Source organism: Sceloporus occidentalis, unplaced genomic scaffold, assembly GCF_023333645.1.
Source record: "Sceloporus occidentalis isolate IW3139 unplaced genomic scaffold, rSceOcc1.0.p SCAF_65, whole genome shotgun sequence".
NCBI lineage: Eukaryota > Metazoa > Chordata > Lepidosauria > Squamata > Phrynosomatidae > Sceloporus > Sceloporus occidentalis.
This window is the reverse complement of record NW_028317045.1, coordinates 2,069,605-2,094,308: the sequence shown is the minus strand read 5'-3', so window position 1 is coordinate 2,094,308 and position 24,704 is coordinate 2,069,605. Positions and strand designations below refer to the sequence as shown.

Sequence of the window (24,704 nt, the reverse complement as noted above, 5' to 3'; positions counted from 1 at the left end):
TATTATGATTGTTAACAGCAATCTCAGGCATACCCAGATTCCAGCATGTACTGGTTGGCTGGGCATTGTATTTTTTGTCCAATTTTAGTGTGTAACCACACTTTTATTAAAAGTAACACACCACAATTGGACAAAAAAAATCAACAATATGACTTGGCATGATAGGAGTGTGATTGCTAACTGCAAACACACTGTTTTTATACCCAGGCAACCAGTAAATGCTGGAACCTAGGCATGATGGGACTGTGATTGCTGTTAGCAGATTGCTGTTAGCAATCACACTCCTATCATCCCAAATCAGCCAGTACATGCTGGTACAGGGTGGCTGCAAGTGCAGCCCATATACTGCTGGCAGCATCAATACACAAGGGAGGCAGCTAGCCAGGTTTCAGCATGTACTGGCTGACTTGGCATGATAGGAGTGTGATTGCTAACAGCAAACACACTGTTTTTATACCCAGGCAACCAGTAAATGCTGGAACCTAGGCATGATGGGACTGTGATTGCTGTTAGCAGATTGCTGTTAGCAATCACACTCCTATCATCCCAAGTCAGCCAGTACATGCTGGTACAGGGTGGCTGCAAGTGCAGACCCCATACTGCTGGCAGCATCAATACACAAGGGGGCAGCTAGCTAGGTTTCAGCATGTACTGGCTGACTTGGCATGATAGGAGTGGGATTGTTAACAGCAATCACAGTCCCATCATGCCTAGGTTCCAGCACTTACACATCCATGCTATCACACACACAAATTCATTCATTCACAGATTCATTCCCTCAATCAGGCATACTCATTCAAACACCCTCCCCCCACCCCCTTACCTGCACTACAGCTCTCTCAATGCCGATCACAGACTTCAGCAGGGGGCGCGGCCTCCCTCGTTCTCCCCACAGAGGAGGCAGGACTGGAGCAGAGAATAGACCCTCCCACAAGTAAGCAGCAGGGCTCTTGTGATCCTGGCTGCCGATCTCACGCGGGCCGCACCTCGAGGTCCCGCGGGCCGCATGTTGGGACGCCCCTGCATTAGTTCATTAGTAACAAGTTGGGGCAGACTCATGCTTTGTAGCAAAGTTGGACTTTTTAAGTAGAGACAGCTTACAGTCCGTGACCGTCCCACTAAAGAAAAATATACGGGTGCTGCTTTTTATTCTTTTAATATAACATGGTAATTGTTTCTCAAGGTGTTTGTTACTGTATGGCCTCAACTATATTAATTAAGGTCTAAGGTAATACATTGGGTGGACTTTTAATCACCCTTCTCCATTGGTTTCTTAAGCAAAATAAACTTATTTTTTGCAAGCAGATCAAACATAGGTGCTTCTTGCAATGCAAAAAAATACGATGCTTTCTGTATAGCTGTCTGAAATCAGTACTTGCCAACAGTTAGCTCATCAGCATCCTTAAAATAAATAAAGGAATGTTCTCTTGAGCTAGTTAAGTATTGTTAGACTTGTAGTTGTACATCACCTGGACGTTGGTATTTAATCTACAAGCAGTCAGTTGATATTGATTGGCAAATCCTCTGTTTTTTTTCTGTAGCATCTAGTTTCTCCATCAAAGTCGTAGAATGGATGTGGTGTCTGCAGAAGTCAACAATGTCCTTCCTGATGAAATCATGGAAACAGAAGTATCTATGGCAGATGATGATAGCATTGAAGCCATCACTGTCACCTCTCCCATGATGCAGGATGTCCCAATGGAAACCGACATGGATGAAATTGTGGAAGTTAACAGCAGTGGAGAGTGTGTGACATCATCATTGGCCAAAGAAGGACTTATATCAACTGGAAACCATGCAAGTCACTTGGCAGTAGTAAGTGTTTCTTCCAAACCAGACTCGGGACCTTCGACAGCTGCTATTAAAACTGTTTACCAGAGTGGCTTGCACAAATTAAGTACACCAGTATCTGGACAGGTCATCCTGAATAAAATTCCTCAGGTGTCCGAGTTTCCGCCTGGCAGCCGTGTCATGAAACAGGAAGGTCAAAAACTAATTGTGACAACTCTTGGCAAACCCAACCAGCCCTTTGTCCTCACACTTCCACAGAGCCAGCTCTCCAATACACAGAAGACTGCTGCTCATATACAGCATTTGGATTCTAAAGGCACACCACAACAAATAAAATTGGTCACCATTGGAGGAAGTAGGACAGACGTGAAGCCTGTTCTTGGTGTTTCTTCATTAACCCCTGCTCAGCTTATTGGGCAGTCTGCCAAGTCCACTGTGATGCAGACCCAGCAAATCCAGACTATGCAGGTAATGCTTATTCCTTTCTTTCTTATTGGTTTCAGGTGTAACTTCCATAAATGTCCGTGAGTTTTGGAGAGGCTAGGTATCTGTCGATAGATTTACTTGTTTCTAACCCCTGAACAAGTTTGTAAATGTTCTCTTAATGGTTTCTAATAATGAGAGGGTAGTTGGCTAAACCACTGTGTCTAGAGCCTTTTGCCATTTTACTATATCTTTGTTCAATTGCGATTCTTCTTGTTGATGTTTAATGCACCTGCACAAATTACTATACCTTTTTTCTCTCTCTCCTCCCCCCAGGGCTTTCTTTTGATACTATTTTTCTAACTATAACATAACATAGTGTTACATTTCCAGTGTGTTTTCCTAAGAGCATTTGGATGCATGGCATGCAACCATTTTGCCACAAATGTCTGCAAGAATTTGATGTAATATTAATCTTGTGTGCTTTTTCACAAATACGCCACAGCTTGTTCACTCACATCCCCAGATTACGAAAATACCGCGTATGCATAGATTTTGGTGTGGTATTAGGACTATAGAGGCTGCAAATCTTTTTCCTTTTGAATGCTTATTTGTCATATTGAACGTATGAGGAGGTAATCCACACTTAATTTTGTTTCAATTTTCTGGAAAAAACAAACAAAAATGGCTTTTTACCCTAATGCGCCCCCCCCCCTCCTTCCCATCTCTACTCATGCTTCATCAGGAGGCACAAGATCAGGTGTGGGCGGCTTATGCCTCACTTGAAGATTCCGATATCTTCAGCTGTTAGAGTATTTTCAGATTCTTTTCAGAGGGTGGCATCATCTACCTAAGAGCAGTCTCGCTCGGCTGCAGAGATTGGCATCTGCAGTATAGTGGAGTGTGATAACGTAATTTTTTTTTGTATTCGGATAAATAGATTGTCATGAGGGGCAAGTAGATTGGGCTACCATTTTAGTCCCTTGGACAAGTAGATGTGTTAAAAATTTCCACACCCCTGCGCACAGTCATGCTTGCTCAGGAAAGCATACAATTATCTAAAATGTCTTTGACAGTGCCTGAATGCAATGTGTGTGGCTGAAACACGGTCAATAATTAGGAGTAGCGTCCACATACATTTTGGTCATGTAGTGTGGGTATGTATGTAATATATAATGTAAAGTTAATGCTAGAAATAATGGTCAGCTAGTTTCTTTCCATGGATATGAAGTACAAGATGATACAATACCTTCTGGATGGTATTTAGTTATTCCTACATGGGATGCTTTGTTGGCCCAGCTTTGTTTGCTGTTGCTTTTTCAACATGGCGGCACATCTACATCTGCTCCCCAGATATGCCTTATTCCCCCCTATTTGCCCCCCCCTAGACTTGTCCCACAGTGCTCCAGACCTCTTTTTTTGTCAGGTGGGGGCAGCTGGTGGGCGTCTACGCGATGCGCGTAAACCACCTCCGCTGCTACCCGGGGCTTCTATGACTGAGCACCCGAAAGTCACATCATGCCGGCGCTCCGTCATTGAAGCCCCGGCGGAAGTGCCTCCAGCAGCAGACGTTGTCGGTGCGCATCGTGCAGACATCCACCGGCTGCCAGAGAGGAGGATCCAGGTCCCCTGCAGCACTGCGGGGGATCTGGATTTTAGTCTTATAGTCGACCTTGAATACAAGACGCACATAAGATGGGGCTTATATGACATAATTATACTAAAGAAACACATCTCTGCATAAAATACACATTCCCACAAATATGACCCTGTGGTTCACGTGCTTCTTTGGGTTCAATGGCATTCATCGTCATTCTTCCTGACAGCTGTGAAGCTGTAGTCTGTAGCTCTGTTCTTTTTTGTTTTCTCCTGTCCTTTTAATGACAAATCCTAAGTACCTGTAGACAATGGTGTTTTTATTGAATAGGCTTTGACGGGTATGTCACAAAGTTAATTTCCAATAAACTGGTAGCACACAATTGTTCCTGCATGATCGAAAGCTAACTGCCAGCATGCAGGGATATTTATTTAACTCGGGGATTGAGACAGCTTTTTTGCCAATTACTAATACACATACTAACATACTCACACATGCATACTTACACACTTTTTCTACCTCTACATTTGTTGGCTCAGGATAGCTCTTCTGCTGCCTGCTCCCACGTGGTCCACACTTGCAGCTTTTGCCAGGAAACGGCATCATCTCTCCTTAGTTTGCAATATTTTTGTTAATTTTCTACCAATTAAATACTTGAGACAGAACCATAGTGCACAATTGAAAGGCTTAAGGGGAAAGAAAAGGCAGCATGTACATTTGTCCCTTTAGTGATGTATTGTTTAGTACAGGGGCGTCCAACATGCGGCCCGCGGGCCAAATGCGGCCCGCGAGACCTCGAGGTGCGGCCCGCGTAAGATCGGCAGCCAGGGCAACCGATCTTACACGAGCCGCACCTCAAGCCCTGCTACTTACTTGTGGGAGGGTCTTCTGGACAGCACAGAGGAAGCGGAGTTCACGTGACTTCCTACTTCCTCTGTGCTTTAGCAGAGAAGGCAGAGGGAGGCCGCGCCCCCTGCTGAAGTCTGTGAGCGGCATCGAGGGAGCTGCAGTACAGGTAAGGGGGTGGGGAGGGTGTTTGAATGAGTGTGTGTGATTGAGGGAATGAATCTGTGAATTAATGATTATATGAATAAGTGTGTGTGTGTGTGTGTGTGTGTGTTAGCATGGATGTGTAAGTGCTGGAACCTAGGCATGATGGGACTTTGATTGCTGTTAGCAATCACACTCCTATCATGCCAAGTCAGCCAGTACATGCTGAAACCTGGCCAGCTGCCCCCCTTGTGTAGTGATAATGCCAGCAGTATGGGGTCTGCACTTACAGCCACCCTGTACCAGCATGCACTGGCTGACTTGACATGATAGGAGTGTGATTGCTAACAGCAATCAAAGTCCCATAATGCCTAGGTTCCAGCATTTACTGGATGGATGTGTAAGTGCTGGAACCTAGGCATGATGGGACTGTGATTGCTGTTAGCAATCACACTCCTATCATGCCAAGTCAGCCAGTACATGCTGAAACCTGGCTAGCTGCCCCCCTTGTGTATTGATGCTGCCAGCAGTATGGGGTCTGCACATCACTTACAGCCATCCTGTACCAGCATGTATTGACTGACTTGGCATGATAGGAGTGTGATTGCTAACAGCAATCACAGCGAGCACAGTCCCATCATGCCTAGGTACCAGCATTTACTGGTTGCCTAGGCTAACAGCAATCACACTCCTATCATGCCAAGTCATATTGCTAATTTTGTCCAATTGCGTGTTACCTACTTTTATTAAACATGTGAGTTTTTATTAGTATTTTTAAAGGTGGGGGTCATTTTCGGTTTTGGCTAAGTGAACCCTGAATGTTTTGGTCCAGAATTTTCATTTTAGTTCATCCCTAGAATAAATCTAGGGAATCCTGAATTTGTAGTCGCAAAACTTTCAAGGCCCAGAAATCAGTGAGAGGAAGAGTAAAGGTTTTGTGTCATTTTACTTTATTTTAATCTGCATATTTTATTAAAGGCCATATTTTTTGTCACAGTGAAAAATGAGTGCGGCCCGCGCACGTATACAATTCTGATGAAGTGGCCCACTGCAGAAAAAACTTGGACACCCCTGGTTTAGTATGTTGCTGGAGAGTAGTTAGCTTCAACACATAGTAACCAGGTTAATTATGTCCAGATGATGCTGTGTGTGTTACAGATTTTAATAATTTAGCTATTCTGTTAATGCATCTTTGAGTTATTTGCATATTCCAAACACTGGGTTAAGAAGTCGTCTTTCTGAAGCTAAATACAAAGGCGAAAAAAAATTATCCTCAGTTTCTCAAACCCTCATTTCTGTATTTTTCTCCTTAATCTCTTTCACGCATATTTGTCTAGCCACTTCTCTTGACTTCATTTGAGTCTAACTGGATATTAACATATTGAACGGTTCCACTTTAGAGAACTTTCCTTTTGTTTGTATCTGAGCATTTAGAAACTGGAAGATTAATGCATGCCTCTGGGCCTTTATTCTCAGAGCAATATTGGGAGCTTGTAATATTTAGTAGTTTCTATAGGCAGTATATGGTATACCTACATTCACTTTCTGCTCTTACAGATAGCCAAGAAAGGTCCTGCCTCATCTTCTGGAGCTGTCATTACTAAACTGATCATCGCAAAGCCGTTAACTAGCAAACCTCTCGCCACAGGACAGACTACCCAAGTGTCATCTGCTTTTTCAGGTGTCTATAAAATAAATATATATGTTAATAAATAAATGTTTTGGTGTTCTAGAGGCAAAACATTGGAAAGTGTAATCCTTCAGTTAATAACATAGTCCTGTACTTCTCTTGACTTCCACAGCCCGTAGACTGGTTGGGTGGAGCAGCTGTTCTCTGCTACCCAGCTCACAGTAGTTGTGCATTCTATGGGATATAAATGTGAGTTGCCAGTAGGGATCTCTAGATATACACATTGTTACTGCCCTGACCTGGACATGTAATAAAAAGACCAAGCCTCCACTTTGTGCTTTTTGGCTGCTTGACAACCTGGCACTGGTGAAGGCCCCTGACTCTCCAGACTGTCGATGATGATGAGACAATATCAAATCCTGCAAATACTTTAATTTTCCATAATTATCATTATTACTCCTGAATTCTTGTTGAATTCACAAAAAATTGTGGTGGACAATGTACCTCATACCATATAGGTCACCCTTGATCATAGGCCAATTTTGGCTTTCGGGTCTAATTATCTACAGCGCATTTTTATGTTAAGTTCGAGGCTTACATTCAGGGCAATATAGATAATACTTAAACCTGTGTAAAAATGCGCACATCTTTCTCCTTTTATATAGGCAAGGTGGTTTCTCACACCAATCCTGGAACGCCAAACAAAGCAATCACAATTTCTGAAAGTGTAGTCGTTGGAACTTCTTTAGGGAACACAGCACAAACTTCAAATAAAATTGCTATATCACCATTGAAATCACCTCCCAGCAAGGTGAGTTCTTGATTTTTTTCTTTTAAACTTGTATCTTTACAAGTAGCTTGTGATCAGTGTGACTTTAAAGAGATATTCTGTGTCCCATGTGGTGCTACTAATGAAGGATTTATAATAAAGAACTTTAAAATGCATTCTTCAACCTGCAAAAATGAATTACTTACGTTTAAAGGGACTCTGCAGCTATCTTATGCACATGACAGTTCTGTTGCTCTGGTTGCTAGTGATTGGAAGGATTCTGTGGATATAAACCTTTGCTCGTTTCCCAACCACCCAGCCGATTGCCGTGCTGGAGATGAGCTTTGTTGAACCCGTTGATTTTAGTGGGAGGGCTTTCTTGCCACCGATTTGCTGCTTCAAGTACCGCATAACTTCAGAACACACAGGAGGTCAGGAGCTACAGCTTCTAAAGGCAAGTATATAGTCAGGAGTCGACAGATTTGGTTTGGATCAAGAAGTAACCTTTTTTTCTACTTCCCCCAATCATAATTTTATTTTCCTGGCAACCGGGGTTTGTCAAGCCAAACATATATTTACACACTCTTACACCATACAGTAACTGGCAAACGCTAACATCTTATGCTCACAAACACCATACACCACGCCAATGTTCTACGTTCATGTACGCACATGCTACCACCATAGACTAATACGCAAACGCTAACACTATATTCTGATATACACATGTTGATGCCATACTGTAACAAAAACACCACCACACACAAGCTGACACTACAGTGTATACATACAACCACTGACTCTGACACTATTGTATACACACGCTCACATACACTACCCCCTCCTCCCCCTCCCACATCGTAGAGACCAGCCACGCCACTGCTGCCTTCTTACATCGTGAATACGGCATCCTATGCTTTCCTGCTGGGGCGAGGTGAGGCGAGTGCTGTGCAGTACATGACCTGGCTGGGACCCTCACGGAACCCGCTACACCATGCACCCACAGGTAAGCATAAGGTGTCACATTCATGATGGCAGCCCAGCAAAACCCTTGGTGCCAGGAAGTGGTTTCTAGTCACCACACATATTTGAAGGATTAAAGAATGCATAATAAAGTACTCACAAAGTACTTTAATATTCTTGTTTCATCCTTTGGCGAGAGAAGCAGCAGCCTATTTTTGCTTGAAGCAGCCAATCAGTGGCAAGTGAAAACTCTTATTGAAATTTAAGGAGAGCACTTTGCGTTTTGGCTGAACACATCTCCTTCAAGCTAAGGAGCTGGGGACGGGGAAAGAGGCAGATGCATATGGATTGACTATACAGAATTCACCCTAGGATCATATGCATTAAAGTGCATATCATGGTTTGTACACCTTGTAATCCAATAATTTGTAACAGATATGGGGAGAGAGATTAAGGGCTAAATGCAAACATTGTTAAATTATTTGATGTTATCTGCTTAACCAAATAGAACTTGCAACAAAGTAGTGAGTTGAAGTGTTATCAACTTTGTGTATTAACATTGACAGCTAGTTCAGACATGATTTGTCATACATACAGACAAGTTTGTCATACATGCAAAGTGCAAACCTGTAGCAGGTACGCACTCTTCCCAGGCTCAAGGAATAGTAACAGGTTGTGCTGGCTTAGCACAGACCTCCATGAGGTACACCCATCAGCTATAACATTGACCATTGACTGGTGAAGTCAATAACACTGCCAGTAGGTGGAATATATTAGGCAGCAAATGAACATTTCGTCCTCAAAGTTGATGGGCAAGTATAAGGAATTGAGCGACTTACAAGGGCCAAATTGTGATGTCTAGACAACTGGGTCAGAGCATCTCCAAAACTGCAGCTCTTATGGGCTGTCCACAGTCTGCAGTGGTGAATACCTATCAAAAGTGGTCCAAGAAAGGAAAAGCAGTGAACCGGCGACAGGGTCATGGGCAGCTAAGGCTCATTGATGAATGTGGGTAAGGAAGGCTGGCCGGTGTGGTCAAATCCAAAAAAAAAATTTATGCATGTATTCTGATAGAAAGGTGTCAGAACACACAGTGTATCATAGTTTGTTGTATGTGGGGCAGACCTGTCCACTGCTGAAAGCGCCTACAATGGGCATGGTAGCATAAAAACTGGATCATGGAGCAATGGAAGAAGGTGGCCTAGTCTGATAAATCAGGTTTTCTTTAACATCACGTAGATGGCAAGGTGTGGGTGCGTCGCTTAACTGGAGAACACGCGACACCAGGGTGCATCCCTTACAGGACAAAAAGGATCCGCTGGTAATGTCTTGCACACAGCACACCTTCAGAAGTCTAGTGGAGTCCATGCCTCGATGGGGCAGGGCTATTTTGGTGGCAAAATGGGGACCTACACAATATTAGACAGGTGATCATAATGTTATGGCTGATCTGTGTATACAAATATTGTGCAACATTTTTTTTATTTTAACCCCTTAACGACAATCCACGTACATGTACGGGGTTGCCGTGCAACGAGATAACGACAATGCCGTTAAATAGCTGCATCGCCACGATCGCGGCGTTGCAGCATCCACGGAAGCCTCACAAGTGAGGCTGACCCTGGATCCGGGGAGGAAAGCCCTCCCTGGAAGAAAAATGGCCGCCGCTGCACCGATCATCAAAGATCGCGGCGGCGCCCGGCTAAAACGGCTTAGGAAGCGATCGGAATCGCTTCCTAAGCATAAACTGTGTTGCTGACATGCCTCGATATCGAGGCATGTCAGTAACAGTACCCCCCTACCCCGATTGCCTTGTGATTGCTCCGTGGAGCAACCACAAGTGTCATCCACAGGATGGCATTAACAATAGAAAATTAGTTCAGAGGGTCTATCCAGACCCTCTTGAGAACTCTCGAGCTTCTCCTGCAGGTTGAATGCAGGTACTGCATCCAACCATGCAAGGTCAATGGAGCCCAGCTCACTAATGAGTAAAAACAAAAAAAAATGATTGTTCAAAAATGTAAAAAAAAAAAAATAAAAAAAAAATATGGTAATATGTAAAAATCCCCACTGTCACCAAAAAAAAAATATTTTTATAAACAAGTCCTAAAATTCTTTCTTTAAAAAAAATTCCAGCATGGAAAGAGTTAAAATATTCGCATTACAAATGCCCATAGGGTGTCTCGTATTAAAAAATGCATGAGTGGATGGGGTAAATTGAATTGGCCGGGTTCAAAGATGTCCCAAATATGGAACATGGGGGCAGTAGGATCAGATGTCTAAATGCCATAAAAATACACACCTCACAAAGGCGGCCTTTTACCTCCCAAATAACCCAACAAACCCATGCATGTGGGGTATCACTGCGCTCAGGAGATGTTACTGAACACATATCGGGGTGTTGTTTGACACGGACATATACCAGGAGCGATAATTTTATACCTGAAGTACAACATGTGTGAAAAAAATACAAAAAAAATGTACTACCATAAAGTTTCACAAAGGCTGGTGGTAAAATTAGTGCATGGAAAGGGTTAAAATACCAGCATTTCAAATACCTTGGGGTGTCTTGATGGGGTAAATTGCATTGGCCGGCTTCAAAGATACCCGAAATGGCACATGGGGGGCAGAATTAACAGATTTGGAAAAAAAGGTTTTGAAATGGCAAAACACTACCTGTACTTATTGCCCCATAACATGCAGAAAAAAGCAAAAAAACATAAAAAGGTTGGGTATTTCTAAACTCAGGACAAATAGTAGAATCTATTTAGCAGTTTTTTCATTCGTTTTTGCAGATGAGTAAAAGTTTTTTGTTTAAAAAGTGAGAAAAAGTAATTTTTTAACAAAAAATACCCATATTTTATAATTTTTTTAATAGTAAATTAGATGATATGATAAAATTATCTAAAGAAAGCCCTGTTTGTCCTGAAAAAAACAATATATAATATGTGTGGGAGCATGAAATGAGAGAGAAGAAAATCACAGCTAAACAGTACCACTGAAAAATGTTAAGAGCCATTGTCCCGCAATATACTACGAGTAATAACCCCTATTGTCCTTAAGGGGTTAAATAAAATTTGTCTCCTTTCTCATGTTTAAATAATATGGCCACCCTTGCTAACACATCTCTTTTTCCTCAGGTGACGGTGGTGTCTGTTGCCCCTCAGCCCCAAAACTCCCCCCAGAAGGCTGCCGTTGGGGTTCCCATTAGTGTGGCTCTCGGACAGCAGCTACTGACCGTACAACAGACAACTCCCTCTTCTCCTGCCAAAGTCATTGCTAATAGCACAACTGCAAAGGTTTTGTATAATCATTTTCAGATTTTACTTTTGCACGGTCTTGACCGCTTTATAGGTGATAGATGGTTTTGTTGCTGATGTACTGCATAATAAGGAAACTTTTTTCCCCTCTCTTCAGGGTGTAAAACCAGGAGTTCAAACAATATCTGTGGGAGGGGTCAGTACCCCACAATTTAAAACCATCATCCCTCTTGCAGCTGCCCCAAATGTTCAACAGATCCAGGTGCCTGGAAGCAAGTTTCATTATGTCCGGCTTGTTACTGCCTCTACAGCCAACACTACCACCCCCTCCAGTCAGAATCCCAGCACCAGCACGCAACCTCTTCATCAAGGTATGTTTCCTTTTGAGAGTTATATAAAGAAGTGCAAAGTTTGAACTGTGGTCATATCATCATAGAGAGACTGATTGATAAACGGAACAGACTCCCATCAGAAGTGGTAGAGGCTAATACAGGGAGGAAATTTAAACATGCATGGGGTAGGCATAAAGCTGTTCTCAATCTAAAACAAGACTACTCGCTGGTTTAAGTCTCTACATCAGGATAAATCGGAAGATTACATGAGCTGAATAGGTGTTGTCTGTCATCACATTCTATGTTGCGGTTGATTGGATTTTTCCATTGATTGTTTGCTAACAAGACCACTTTTCAAACATTGCATGAAAACATTTTAATACATTTTTCAGCATATGCTTTGTCACCGCTTTCTCCTTTTCTGCTACATTTATGTTTTGCATAGCATAGTATGTTTCAAACCCCCCTTTTAAAAGTTCTTCCCATATTGTTTTTTTTTTTGTTTTTTTTATGCAGCCAAGCCAGTGGTTGTTAACGCTACCAATATACGGATGTCTGTTCCTCTAGTCTCAGCACAGACTGTGAAACAAGTGAGTCTCAATCACACCCACTTTCCCACTTTTTCTGTTTTTACTCACTACATATATACGTGCAAATATTTACCTTCCTAGTGTTTGTATTCACTCAGGTGGCTCCCAAGCCATTGAATTCAACGTCACAGATTGTTACAACCAGTCAACCACAGCAGCGGCTACTTATGCCAGCTACCCCACTGGCACAAATTCAGCCCAACCTCACCAACCTTCCTCCAGGTACTGTGTTGGCCCCTGCTCCGGGAACAGGAAATGTGGGTTATGCTGTCCTCCCTGGTCATTATGTCACTCAGGTGAGCAGAGTTAAGTTTTGGAAGGCACACTGTAAGTGTAAAAATCCTTGGGGCACAAGCATTATATCTATTAGTAACACGAAAATGATCCATTTATTCTGAATTACATGTTGCTTCTAACTTATTCTGTTAAATATTACCATCCAAATTATCAACCACATACGTGCTATGTATGCGTGAATGTTTTATTTTGACACAAATAGACATTCTCAAAGGAGTGCCCCAGGCATTTCATTACTAATATAATATAAAAAAACGTTGAACAAAAAAAAATGTGCATGTATATATTTGCGATATATATTACACGCACACACACACCCCGATCATTCAGAACATTATGACCACTGACAGGTGAAGTGAATACCACTGATAATCTTGTTATCGTGGAACATGTCAGTGGGTTGCATATATTAGGCAGCAAGTAAACATTTCATCCTCAAAGTTGATGTGTTAGAAGCAGGAAAAATGGGCAAGCATATGGATCTGAGTGACTTTAACAAGAGCCAAATTGTGATTTGTGGGGTGAATACCTATTAAAAGTGGTCCAAGGAAGGAAAAGCAGTGAACCGGCGATAGGGTCATGGACGGCCAAGGCTCACTGATGCATGTGCGTGGGGGTGCAGGCTGGTCTGTGTGGTTAAATCCAACAGACAAGCTACTGTAGCTCAAATTGCTGAAAGGTTAATGCAGGTTCTGGTAGGTGTCAGAACACACAGTGCATCATTGTTTGATGCGTATGTGCCTGTGTAGCAGCAGACCAGTCAGGGTGCCCATGCTGACCCCTGTCCACTGATGAAAGCGCACATGAGCTTAAGAACTGGACCACAAAGCAGTGGAAGAAGGTGGCCTAGTCTGATGAATTGCATTTCTTTTACATCATGTGGATGGCCGGGTGTGTGTTCGTTGCTTACCCGGAGAACACATGGCACCAGTATGCACTATGGGGAGAAGGCAAGCCGACGGAGGCGGTTAGATGGTTTGGGAAATGTTCTGCTTGGAAACCTTGGGTCCTTCATGTGGATGTTAATTTGACTCGTACCACCTATCTAAGCATTGTTGCAGACCATGCACACCCTTTCATGGACACGATATTCACTGATAGCATTGGCCTCTTTCAGCAGGATAATACAACCTGCCACAAAGCAAGAATGGTTCAGGAATGGTTTGAGGAACACAACGAGGTGTTGCTCGACTGGATTGGGTTCATCTATGCAGGACAAACAAGTTCGATCCATGGAGGCTCCACCTCGCAACACAGGATTTAAAGGATCTGCTGCAAGATGGTGCCAGATACCACAGCACAGCTTCAGGGGTCTACTGGAGTCTGTGCCTTGACGGTTCAGGGCTGGGCTGTTTTGGTGGCAAAACAATACACAATATTAGGCAGGTGGTCATAATGTTATAGCTGATCGGTGTGTATAAATAATTTGTGTGTGTGTGTATATGCACAGTTTTTTGTTTGTTTTTTTATTTTATCATTCTATATCTTGCACTTACTAGCCATTTGTGTGTTGAACTTTTATCTTAATCAAAGTCTATGGAGGAACTTTATCAACATTGCCATTAAGATTCAGCAGGAAGGTCACCCAAAATATGACATAACTGACAACAGTGGTAGCCTCCAGGTCTGCAGACAAAGGCTTGGGGGGGGATAAAACGGTATCTTTTTAATACTAACATATATTACTATATACACAGCATTAAGAAGAAAAAATATTTTTTCATGAGACTTCCTTTAACAAGTTAAAACTACAGTGACTGATTTATTTTAGAGGGCTTGTGACCAGCTGTCATTCAAAATGCTTCTGCATGAAGAGGAAAACATTCTTGCCCTTCAGAATGACATTAAACATGGCAGGAGGGAATTAAAGAGGGCCTGAGAAATAACAATAGGTCACATAGCTATCAGGTAGGTAGATGGTGTCACGGTCAGGACTACTTGCCAAGCCGTGACTGTGTGGGGGGCGTGGGCCTGAAGGGGTTAATAGCACCAGGCCTCTGGATTTACTAATTTAAGCTATACCAAATTACTAACATAAGCTATACCAAATTAACCCCCAAATCCTGCCTGTATCCCCCCAGGTAGTCTGCCACCACTCACGATTTTGATACTGGATTCGTGAGAAATCCGAATTAGAACCTTTATCTCTCTATATATATATCAACCCACCCTGGGCAACCAAAATATATATATATCCTGTAGAACTTAATAACAATATGGTAACGTGTTATTCTCTCTTAGGGTTCGTGGATATCAATACTAGAGCCCAAAGACAGACTTGGATTTTGAATATTTTAATAACAAAAAGACAAAGATTACACAGTGCCAGAATTACAAAAACAAGACATTCAAAATAAAAGTAAAACAGCAAACAGTTCTTAAAAACAAAAGGGACTTAAACACAGGACCCTCACTCACGAGTTTCTCCAATAAGTAGGCCGGTGGGAACTCCTTAAGTCCAGATGGTTTCTTATGATGTTGTTCTGATCACAGAATATCGTGGAGTTCTGCTTTGAGGTCGTTACATTGTTCCTAAATCAGATTCTGTTTCAAGAAACGCCCCTCTGACCACATGAACGATTATATGACACCATCCCCAAGAATTGGTTCCCATCTTTGATGTGCCAATAAGTTATGGTGGGGTAAAGGTGATGGAAACCCCTCCACTTAAGATAGGAATGGAATTCCTATAACTCAGGTTCCTTATCTGTTAGGCCATGAATCACCACAGGGGTCCTTTGGGAAGATGACACCTCTAGCCAGAACAGATACAGAGGGCATGCACAAAGAAACACATTTAAATCAACCTCAGATTAACTCATTGAATGCTTAAACAAAGAAACTAACCACCTCTGCTGGGTTACCCTTCCATGCATCCATTACATTATGAGTTAATCATGACAGATGGTATTTGGTACCTGTACACTTGTAAAAACATACACGGCACCATAACAGCAAAATTTTAGGTATTAAAATATCGGGCAGGAGTTCCTGCCAGATTTTGCGACCCAGGTCGTAAAGTGCCTGGGCTACACACTCCCCTCACCACGTGACACCAAAGGGTGGCCTCCCAGAGAAAAAGTAATGAGTTCAATGATAATGGAAACCTGGGATTAAAATTTAGAATATCAAGAAGTTCCCACATATTATTTTACCCTTGTGTAAGTTTTCTGTGTTTTAGCCCTGTTTATTTTATACTGTTTTGTATGTATTTTTCTACAGCTTTTACCATTATTTTTGTAAAGCACGAACTTTTTTTGTCAAATTAAATATAACTTTAATCAGTTCTGTCTTTGTGCTCTAAATTTGAACTCATAGCTTCCGGGGATAGCCGGAGTTATCACGGCTATCCCCGTTAGCCCCCCCCCCCCGTTATCACGTGGGGCTAATTTTTAACTAAATTAGGTTTTTCTATAATGTTTGGCGTTAAGGTGTAGTTGATCTGGGCCCTGTGGGGAGAGCAGCGAGTGAGCCAGCGTGCTGATTTTGCCATTAACCCTTTTCACTGTATTTTTTTCTTTTTTGTTTCATTGCTTTACAGAATAGGGTAATGACAAAACAGCAGCCACTGTTTATATTTAGTTTTGGCAAATGGGGCATGACTAATCCAAGGCATCTCCTGCACAGTATTGCTAATGTGAAATTCTATGATTCACCTTGTAGCTGCAGCAGTCCTCCTATGTGTCCATTGCAAGCAATGCAGGGTTACCTGGAACAACCAGTTCACAGAACCAGCCCAGGGTGCCAATGAATGGGTGAGTGTAGACAATAATAATGAGTTTGGAGACAGGATGTTCAGTTTTATCAAACAGAAGTTGTGGTTTGTTTCTCAAGCTTAACATCTAGGGGTTGAGTAACTTATCTTAGTCACTTGTTAGGTAAGATGCCCAGAGCGGGTTCAGATTTGCTGCTATTCAATTGCTATTGCTTTGATCTATGTTCATAGAATTAGAATTCAGTTGGGTAGCCTTAAAACGGTTAGCGTTCCTAGTAGACTAGTTTGGTCAGAGTCCAGCCAAAGAAGAAATATTCTTACAAATCACAGCATACATAACAGTATCTTATTACACACAGAATTTTGGTGGTAATGATTGTAGATATGCATTGATCACATCATTTTGTAGTCCCAATGAGGAAGCTGCACGTGTAGCTTTTTTTGTATCTGTTTAGGCTAATATCTCCCTAGCAGTACCATCTGTTTTGAAAGGATATTATAAAAGGTAAGATTTTATTTATTTTATCATTAGGGAGATAGGATCTTGATTGATTTTTGACATAATTTTGTAAGCATCAAAATAGTTTCAATTAATTTGATTACATGTCTATGCAAAAACTTTTTTTTATGTTTTTACATTCATTTTTTTTTACAATATATTTATAGAATGATTTCTTCAGAATCAACAAGTCGGCCAAGAAAACCATGTAACTGTACAAAGTCGTTATGTTTGAAACTGTAAGTAGCTTTTATTTGCCTCATTGCAATCAATTTCCGTGCACTTACCATTAGTAGGCATAGACATGTACATATGGCACTATCTAACAGGTTGTTTTTGGACCACTACTTACTGTTCTGCTTTAAAGTGACTCTCTATTTTCTAGACTGCATATATCATCCATGTTATGAGGGAAGATAACTAGTTGTGTAAGTTCAGGTGCCCGTACTGATTATCTAAACCAAGGGTGGGGAACATCTGGCCTGCAAAATCATTTGGTCTGGTCGCGGGGCAAAAGGGACAGAATTTGCGATCAATTCCGCGGGGGCCTGATGCTCACCTGTGCGAGCAATGTCTCTTGTACTGCCAAAGGGGTGCTGGAACCCAGCAGAATCACGTCACATTGCGTTATGTCACATGACCCTGCTGCGTTCTTGCTAACCCTGGGCAGTAAAAGAAGTTGTTCGCACAGATTCCGAGCAACACAGAGGGAAGCAGCGTGCCCCTTCACTACAGAGAGATCTGCAATACAGGTAATGGGTGTATTAATGAGTGTGTGAATGAATGAGTATCTGAGGGAATATTTGTGAATGAGTATGTGTGAATGAATATCTGTTAGTGACTGAATTAACATTTGTGAATTAATATATGTGTGATAGCATGGATGTGTAAGTGGGGAGGAAGCATGGCATACGGAGGCTGTTTGGGGGCAAAGATGCCACAGGGAGGCTGTTTGGGGGCAAAGATGGCCAGTCCTATGCTTCCGGTCTGGGTGCTAGGCAGGTCCTGTGGATGCAATCAGGGTGCCAGGGCTCACATGACACTAAGGGGGGGGGGCTGGCTGGGTGGCATAAATACACAATGTGGGGCCTTACATAAATCAGTAGTAAATGGGGACTAGTTAGTGGGAAAAATATACAATGTGCAGCTGGCTGGGGACAATGGGGCATTAATTCACAAGGGGGCTGGCTGGAGGCATCACAAAAATCAATACTAAAGGCAGGGCTGTCTGGTGGGGCTAATTTTTAAGTTGATAATTTTGTATGGCCCACGAATAATGTTATAAATATCCAAATTGCCCTTGGCAGAAAAAAGCTTCCCCTCCCCTGATCTAAACTCTGTCCCCAAGCCTTTTGTTGATTTTCTATATTAAATTGGTTGACTTAAAACTTATATATATATATATATATATATATATATTTGAATGTAAAAAGTGTGCAAATGTTTCATAGCATAGATAAAGCAACAACAAATTTTCTGCATATACTTGTCAAAACTAATTACTTTTAATCACATCAAAACTTTTCAGTTAGGGCAATTTAAATCAAATCGAAATAACATGCCTAACACGCCGCTAATTACAAATTTTCTCAATGTTGTGTTAATAGCAAAACAATATATAAGTTCATTTTTATTAATTTTTTCTCCATAATTTCAGGTACTGTGACTGCTTTGCAAATGGAGAGTTCTGTAACAACTGCAATTGTACAAACTGTTACAACAACCTTGAGCATGAGAACGAGAGGCAGAAAGCAATTAAAGTGAGATAAGTTCAAGGTTTAAAGAAGTCATGTTTTCTTCCTTTAAAGTAGACCTCTCACCTACAAATATGCGGGTGACAGGTCCACTACAGATACAAATACACTTTTATTTATGCATTCTGCTATTGGTGCTTACACCTATGTATTAGTGTACATTTTTTATGCGTTCTGCTATTGGTGCTTACACCTATGTATTAGTGTATGTATATATTTACTTAACCTCTTGGCAAAAATTGGATGTGTCTGGCACGTGATGAGTTTTGACGGGCGTAAATGGGTCTACGATAGGTTTCTCAAACGATATTGATGTAATTCCTTGATGCTGAGGCATTCAGCGACACCGAAATCCGCAGCAGAGGCCGTCTGATCGTTCTACTGGGCGTCAACATCCACCTTATTAAATATTGGGGTTTGTTGCCTGCGTAAAAGACAGGAGGCGATCAATGATTTCCTCCTAAGCTTAAACGGTGTCACTGATATTGGGGCATTTAGCAACACCCACCCCAGGGCACACTGTGACCGCTCTAGACCGCTGCAGGGAGCACTGAAATAACCGTAAATACTGCATATGGTAGTGGTTAAAAGTTTGAAGCAGGTGTGAAAAAAATGTTGTAAAGTAAGAATGCTTTCCAAATTTGTTTGGGTATTTTTGTTATAATTTAACAGAATGCAATTTGAGTGAACACAAGAGAAATATACTCTAAATCAAATCAATATTTAATGTGGACCACTCTTTGCCTTCAAAACAGCATCCATTCTAGGTACATTTGCACACAGTTTAAGGAACTCAGCAGGTAGATTGTACCAAGCATCTTGAAGAACTAACCACAGTTCTGTGGATTTTGGCATCCTCAGTTGCTTCTCTATATTAATGTAATCCCAGACTGACTCTCAATGATGTTGAGGGGGTGCATATCATCAATTCCAGGATGCTTTACGCTGAGGAGAAGTATCTGTCTTTACTTCTCAGCATTGAGACCAGAAATACAGCATCAGACTTGCAAGGAACCTCCACCATGCTTCACTGTTGCCTGCAAACACACATTTTTGTACCACTCTCCAGCCACTGAACAAAACTGCCTTCTTCTACAGAAAAATATGTCATACGTTGACTCATCAGTCCAGAGCACCATTTTTCTGTACCTTATTTCCTGTTTTTTTATGAATAGTTGAGGCCCTTGGCCTTGTTTCCACTTCAGAGGTTGGCTTTTTGGCTGCAAGTTATCCATGAAGACCACTTCTGATAAGATCTCTCTGGACAGTAGATAGATGTACCAGGGTCTTACTGATAACACTGCTAAACATCTTCCGATTGCAAAGGAAAGTAAGCAAGTTCCCTTAGCCGACCACTGCATCTACAGTCTCCAACGTTTTGGGCTGAACATCAAGGTTGCCTGGGAGAGACCTTGCTGATGCGGTATACCTTTTATTATATATTTTATATTATTTTGTTTATTATGGATTTTTGTTGTGCTCAGTCCTGTAAGCAACTGTACCTTTTTAGTGAGTTTGGCTGTTCCTCAGCTGATTTTATTCCTCCTACACAGCTGTTTCTGTTTCAGGTAATGATTGTGTTTCAAACTACAGATTAAATTCCTGATCATTAGTGCCTATTTGGTATAATGGTTTAATCATACACCGAACAATATGCCTACAAAATCTGTGACTTTGGGCAAGTGTACCTAGAAGAATTGATGCTGTTTTGATGGCAAAGGGTGGTCACATCAAATATTGATTTGATTTAGATTTTTCTGCTGCTCACTTATTTTGCATTTTGTTAATTAAATAATTAAGTAGTCCTAGTTTTTGCATAATATAGTCTTGAGGCAGCTGCAATTTGTATGTGTTCTAGCATTTTATGATTTTTTACTTTGTTTTTTTTTCCTTTCTAATATCTTTGTAGGCATGCCTAGATAGAAACCCAGAAGCGTTTAAACCGAAAATTGGAAAAGGCAAAGAAGGTGAATCAGACAGGCGACACAGTAAAGGTTGCAACTGCAAAAGATCGGGGTGTCTTAAAAATTATTGTGAATGCTATGAGGTAAGCGGGACTATGTCATGGATGAGTCTGTGAGCTTGCTCATAAAATATGATTGCATGATCTTTCCTATTATTTTTATTTAAAGGAAGCTCATGCTTACATTAAACCTTAATAGAAACACTGGTAACAGAGATGTTGTCTTACTTTTTCTATGCATTATAAAGGTTGAACATTGTTGACTTTCTTTTACAAGTTGTGCCATTGTCATGAGTAGTTATTGCATCTTAATGAAACTCACTGCTCAAAAACATTAAATTTGACACCAGGTAAGAACCATTGTACACATCCTGTCTACCTATTTTGCCTTGCTATCCCTGGTAGCACATTGGGAGATATAGCTCCTCCTTTTCCTAGGAAGGGCAGAAACAACACTTTAAATACCCAGGCGTCCTCTCACCATCTCAGTGGAGGGCCTGCATCTCCTTCATGCTGTTTCACCTTTGGTTGGGTGGCTGGAAAACTTTGGGGGCTTTTCCATTCAGGGGTCCTAGTGCAGGCTTTCGCTATCTGGAAATTATGGGCGAATCTGAGTTTGGCGGTTGCCATAAAAAAAAAAAAAAAAAAAAAACACTACTGGAATGCATAGTGCCTACCTACTGTAAGTTTGGTAGATTTTAAATTGGTTTGGGTTGAGCTGTTTATCAGGGTTTGGACCCCCTAGAGTCCTTAGTTTCAGTGAAGGATAATGTTAATGCTACAACATACAAAGACATTTTAGATATTTGTATGCTCCCAACTTTATAGCACCCGTTTGGGGAAGGCCCGTTCCCGTTCAAGCATAACTGTGCCCCTATGCACAAGGAAACGTTCATAAGGACATGGTTTGAAGGGTTTGTGCAGGCCACTCAAGTTCCTCCACGCCAGCCTTAACCCCTTTGGGATGTATTGGAACACTTATTGTGAGCCAGGCCTTCTCATCCACCATCAGTGACTGACCTCACAAATTTCCACAGGCACACTACAAAATTGTGTGGAAAGCTTTTCAAGAAAAGTGGATACTATTATACCTAGAACTTCTGGATGTTTGGAAGTCACTCAGCTATTAGGAGGAATCCATCTTCCAGAGAAATGTTTATGCTCAGTGTTGGCCTAATATACCAAGGAAGCACTCAGAGCCGAGATCTGGAAATCCTAACATCGAGCTTAATTTTCTTCTGCACAGAAACAAACAACGAGAATGGATCTTGAATTCAGAAGTATTTCTTTTGATAACGAAACGGTTCAGTCTTCCCTGTATAGGCTTTAGGGTTTCCAGCTTCAACAAGAAGGTTCCTCGTCTCTCTTTCCCACTTCCAGCAGGAGGTATGGTGGCCCTAGACACCTTGTCTCATACCTGGGGAAAAAGTCTACTCTAAGTATGTACACCAATTTGTTGTAAAATACACCGACAGAAGGTTCCACTAAGGTTCAATCCTACATCCCAATTAAAGCTACCTGAAGTTAGCAGCCTGGATGTGGAATGAAGATAACCACCACAGTAAAATTTGTAAAATCTTTATTTACCTTGTGTCGAGCAAGGGGTACTAATACTTTCTCCATGAGGCATTTACTAAGGGACTCTTCCCTTCTATCTTTGAAGATTCGGATTTCGACCATAAGACACAATCATCCTTGTGCCTGTTTCCTTCTAGCCATCTGCAGAATTGTCCTTGGAAGTTGATGAGATTTCCTGTCTGGGACCTGAATATTGTCTCCAATTTAACCTCTTCGAGATATCTCTCTCCCTATATTCACTTCAGGGACAGTATTCTTGGTTGCCATTACTTCTGCTTGCCAGGTTGGTGAACACCAAGCTTTTTTCAGCAATTCCTGAGGTTTCGTGAAGACTGTTTCCTTGTGTTTACCTCCAGACTTTAGACCCAAGGTGGTTTCTTAACTTCATTTAAATCAAGAAATGTATCCACCTTCTGTCCTCGGCCTTTTAAAAGGAATAAAGAACGTCTTCATTTCTTGGATATGAGGGGATCTCTGTCCATATATTTTAGAGAGTTCTTGAAGACGATCCTCTAATCTACAACCTGCAAATTTCAAGGTTATCATCGGTTGGATTGTTACCGCTATAAGAGAAGTTTATGTATGAGCTGGTCCTGATCGTTCCAGTACATGTAATACCGTATTGGCTCGAATATAGGCCGCACTTTTCTCCCACTTTAAGTCTTTAAAGTGGGGGTGCGGCCTATATTCGGGGTCTAGCGCCCGACGCCCCCAGCGGTGCAGGGGACCCGTATCCTACTCTCTGATATGCTCAGACAGCCTCCCCTGCCAGCACTTCCCACGGGGGGAGTGCTGGCACGGGAGATTGTCTAAGCGCATCGTGCAGACGTTCACCGGCAATACGCGTATACAACTTCCGGTGCCGGCACATCCGCTGAGTCCCGGCACCGGAAGTTGTATACGCGTATTGCGTAGATGTCCCCCGCCGGCCCCGCAAGACACCCGGGAGTCTGCTCTGGTAAATCGGGGGGAGGAGGAGGATAGTGGCAGCATATCTCGGGGGGAGGAGGAGGAGGAGGACAGTGGCAGCATATCTCGGGGGGGGACAGAGTGGCAGCATATCTCGGGTGGGGGAGAGTGGCAGCATATCTCGGGGGGGGGGAGACAGAGTGGCAGCATGTCTATTAAAAAAAAAATTTCTTTAAAAAAGCACCAAACTTTTAGAGTGCGGCCTATACACGGGGGCGGCCTATATCCGAGCCAATACGGTATATAAGGCTGCATTCTGGAAGAGTTTCTAGACCTTCACCGGAAGCTACCGATTGCCAACTTTGTTCTCTGAGATTATATATTTGGGTTTAGAGTTCTTCAGACTTTTGTTGGGATTTGAGGGTAAGGGGAGGTCTGTGGTATTTTAGTGTTTCTGCCCTACTTGGAAAGAGTAGGTGCTATATCTCCTGAAGTGCTACTGGATGGATGATAAGCAAAGAAAATGCATTCCCATGTAAGGATATTTCCCTTTTTTCTGCTGTAAAAAAAAAAATTCTTGGGCCTTGGTCTTAAATTTAAAATACCCTTATGCCTTTTCCAAGCAGATTTTAATTTCCTCAGTGTATTAACTGCCACCACTTTGGCTTGAAGGCTGACCCACATAAGTTTGCTACCCTCTTCATGAAGAGTATGCTACAACCTCAATTTATTTTTCTTCAGAGATAGTCATAGTGGATAGATTTTTAGTATTTGATGACTTGGGTTAGGTCCATGTAACCTTAACCATTTCAATCAGTTGCTTTCTTTATTTTGTCTTACCTGCAGGCAAAGATCATGTGTTCATCAATATGCAAATGTATAGGCTGTAAAAACTTTGAAGAGAGCCCTGAACGGAAAACTTTAATGCACCTAGCAGATGCAGCAGAAGTAAGAGTCCAGCAACAAACTGCAGCCAAGACTAAGCTTTCTTCACAGATATCAGACTTGCTTACAAGGCCAGCCCCGTCCCTTGGCAGTGGAGGTGGAAAGTGAGTGTTCTGTATACTGTACTTACTAAATGATCAACCTGTGAGGATTTACATTGAAACCATGTAGCCTAATTTACTAATACCTGATACTACATGACTCTCCTTAATAGTTTATGTTGTGTTGATTTTAGGCTTCCTTTCACATTCATCACAAAAGAAGTTGCAGAAGCCACTTGTGTGTGCCTGCTGGCTCAAGCCGAGCAAGCAGAGAAGCAGTCCAAATCCAAGGCAGCCACTGAGAGGATGATCCTGGAGGAGTTTGGACGTTGTCTAATGAGGGTGATTAATTCTGCTGGAAAAGCAAAAAGTGACCCTTGTCCAATGAGTTGCTAACTGTGACATATAAGAAGAGAACAATTTTTACCTAATGTGGTGGCGGAGTGGCTGGGGAAGTGAAAAAATACACAGGAGATCACTGCCAGAGATGACACTGCCCTTTATTCTTCATCCAAGGGGTCTTACAGAATTCCAAAATGGTGCTGGTTTTAAAGTGACTGTCTACATTGTACATTGAGGCAGAATAAAATTTTATGGGGAAAAATATTTTAAACCCACTCGTTATCCCTCTTCTGAATAGTGTACAGTTGACAACACC

At 41.9% G+C, this 24,704-nt stretch overlaps 1 protein-coding gene across 4 annotated transcripts; it reads left to right on the top strand.

Moving 5' to 3' along the window:
* Positions 1-1,569: 1,569 nt before the first annotated feature.
* On the top strand, positions 1,570-24,442 carry LOC149286957 (protein lin-54 homolog). Of its 4 annotated transcripts, XM_089493555.1 has the most exons (13): positions 1,570-2,259; positions 6,359-6,482; positions 7,097-7,242; positions 11,304-11,462; positions 11,581-11,794; positions 12,272-12,345; positions 12,444-12,641; positions 16,306-16,397; positions 17,024-17,095; positions 18,514-18,616; positions 20,520-20,657; positions 23,907-24,109; positions 24,241-24,442. In XM_089493555.1, the coding sequence occupies exons 1-13, from the start codon at positions 1,570-1,572 to the stop codon at positions 24,440-24,442; spliced, it is 2,415 nt and encodes an 804-aa protein (XP_089349681.1). The 4 variants fall into 4 exon arrangements, with proteins under 4 accessions (XP_089349681.1, XP_089349684.1, XP_089349682.1 ...); XM_089493558.1 differs by lacking the exon at positions 11,304-11,462 and having other exon boundaries at positions 1,570-1,590; XM_089493556.1 differs by lacking the exon at positions 11,304-11,462.
* Positions 24,443-24,704: the final 262 nt, after the last annotated feature.

Coding starts and splice junctions, on each gene's coding strand:
- LOC149286957 (XM_089493555.1), top strand. CDS start 1,570: ATGGATGTGGTGTCTGCAGAAGTCAACAATGTCCTTCCTGATGAAATC. Junction 2,260..6,358: donor AGCAAATCCAGACTATGCAG/GTAATGCTTATT, acceptor CTGCTCTTACAG/ATAGCCAAGAAAGGTCCTGC. Junction 11,795..12,271: donor CACGCAACCTCTTCATCAAG/GTATGTTTCCTT, acceptor TTTTTTATGCAG/CCAAGCCAGTGGTTGTTAAC.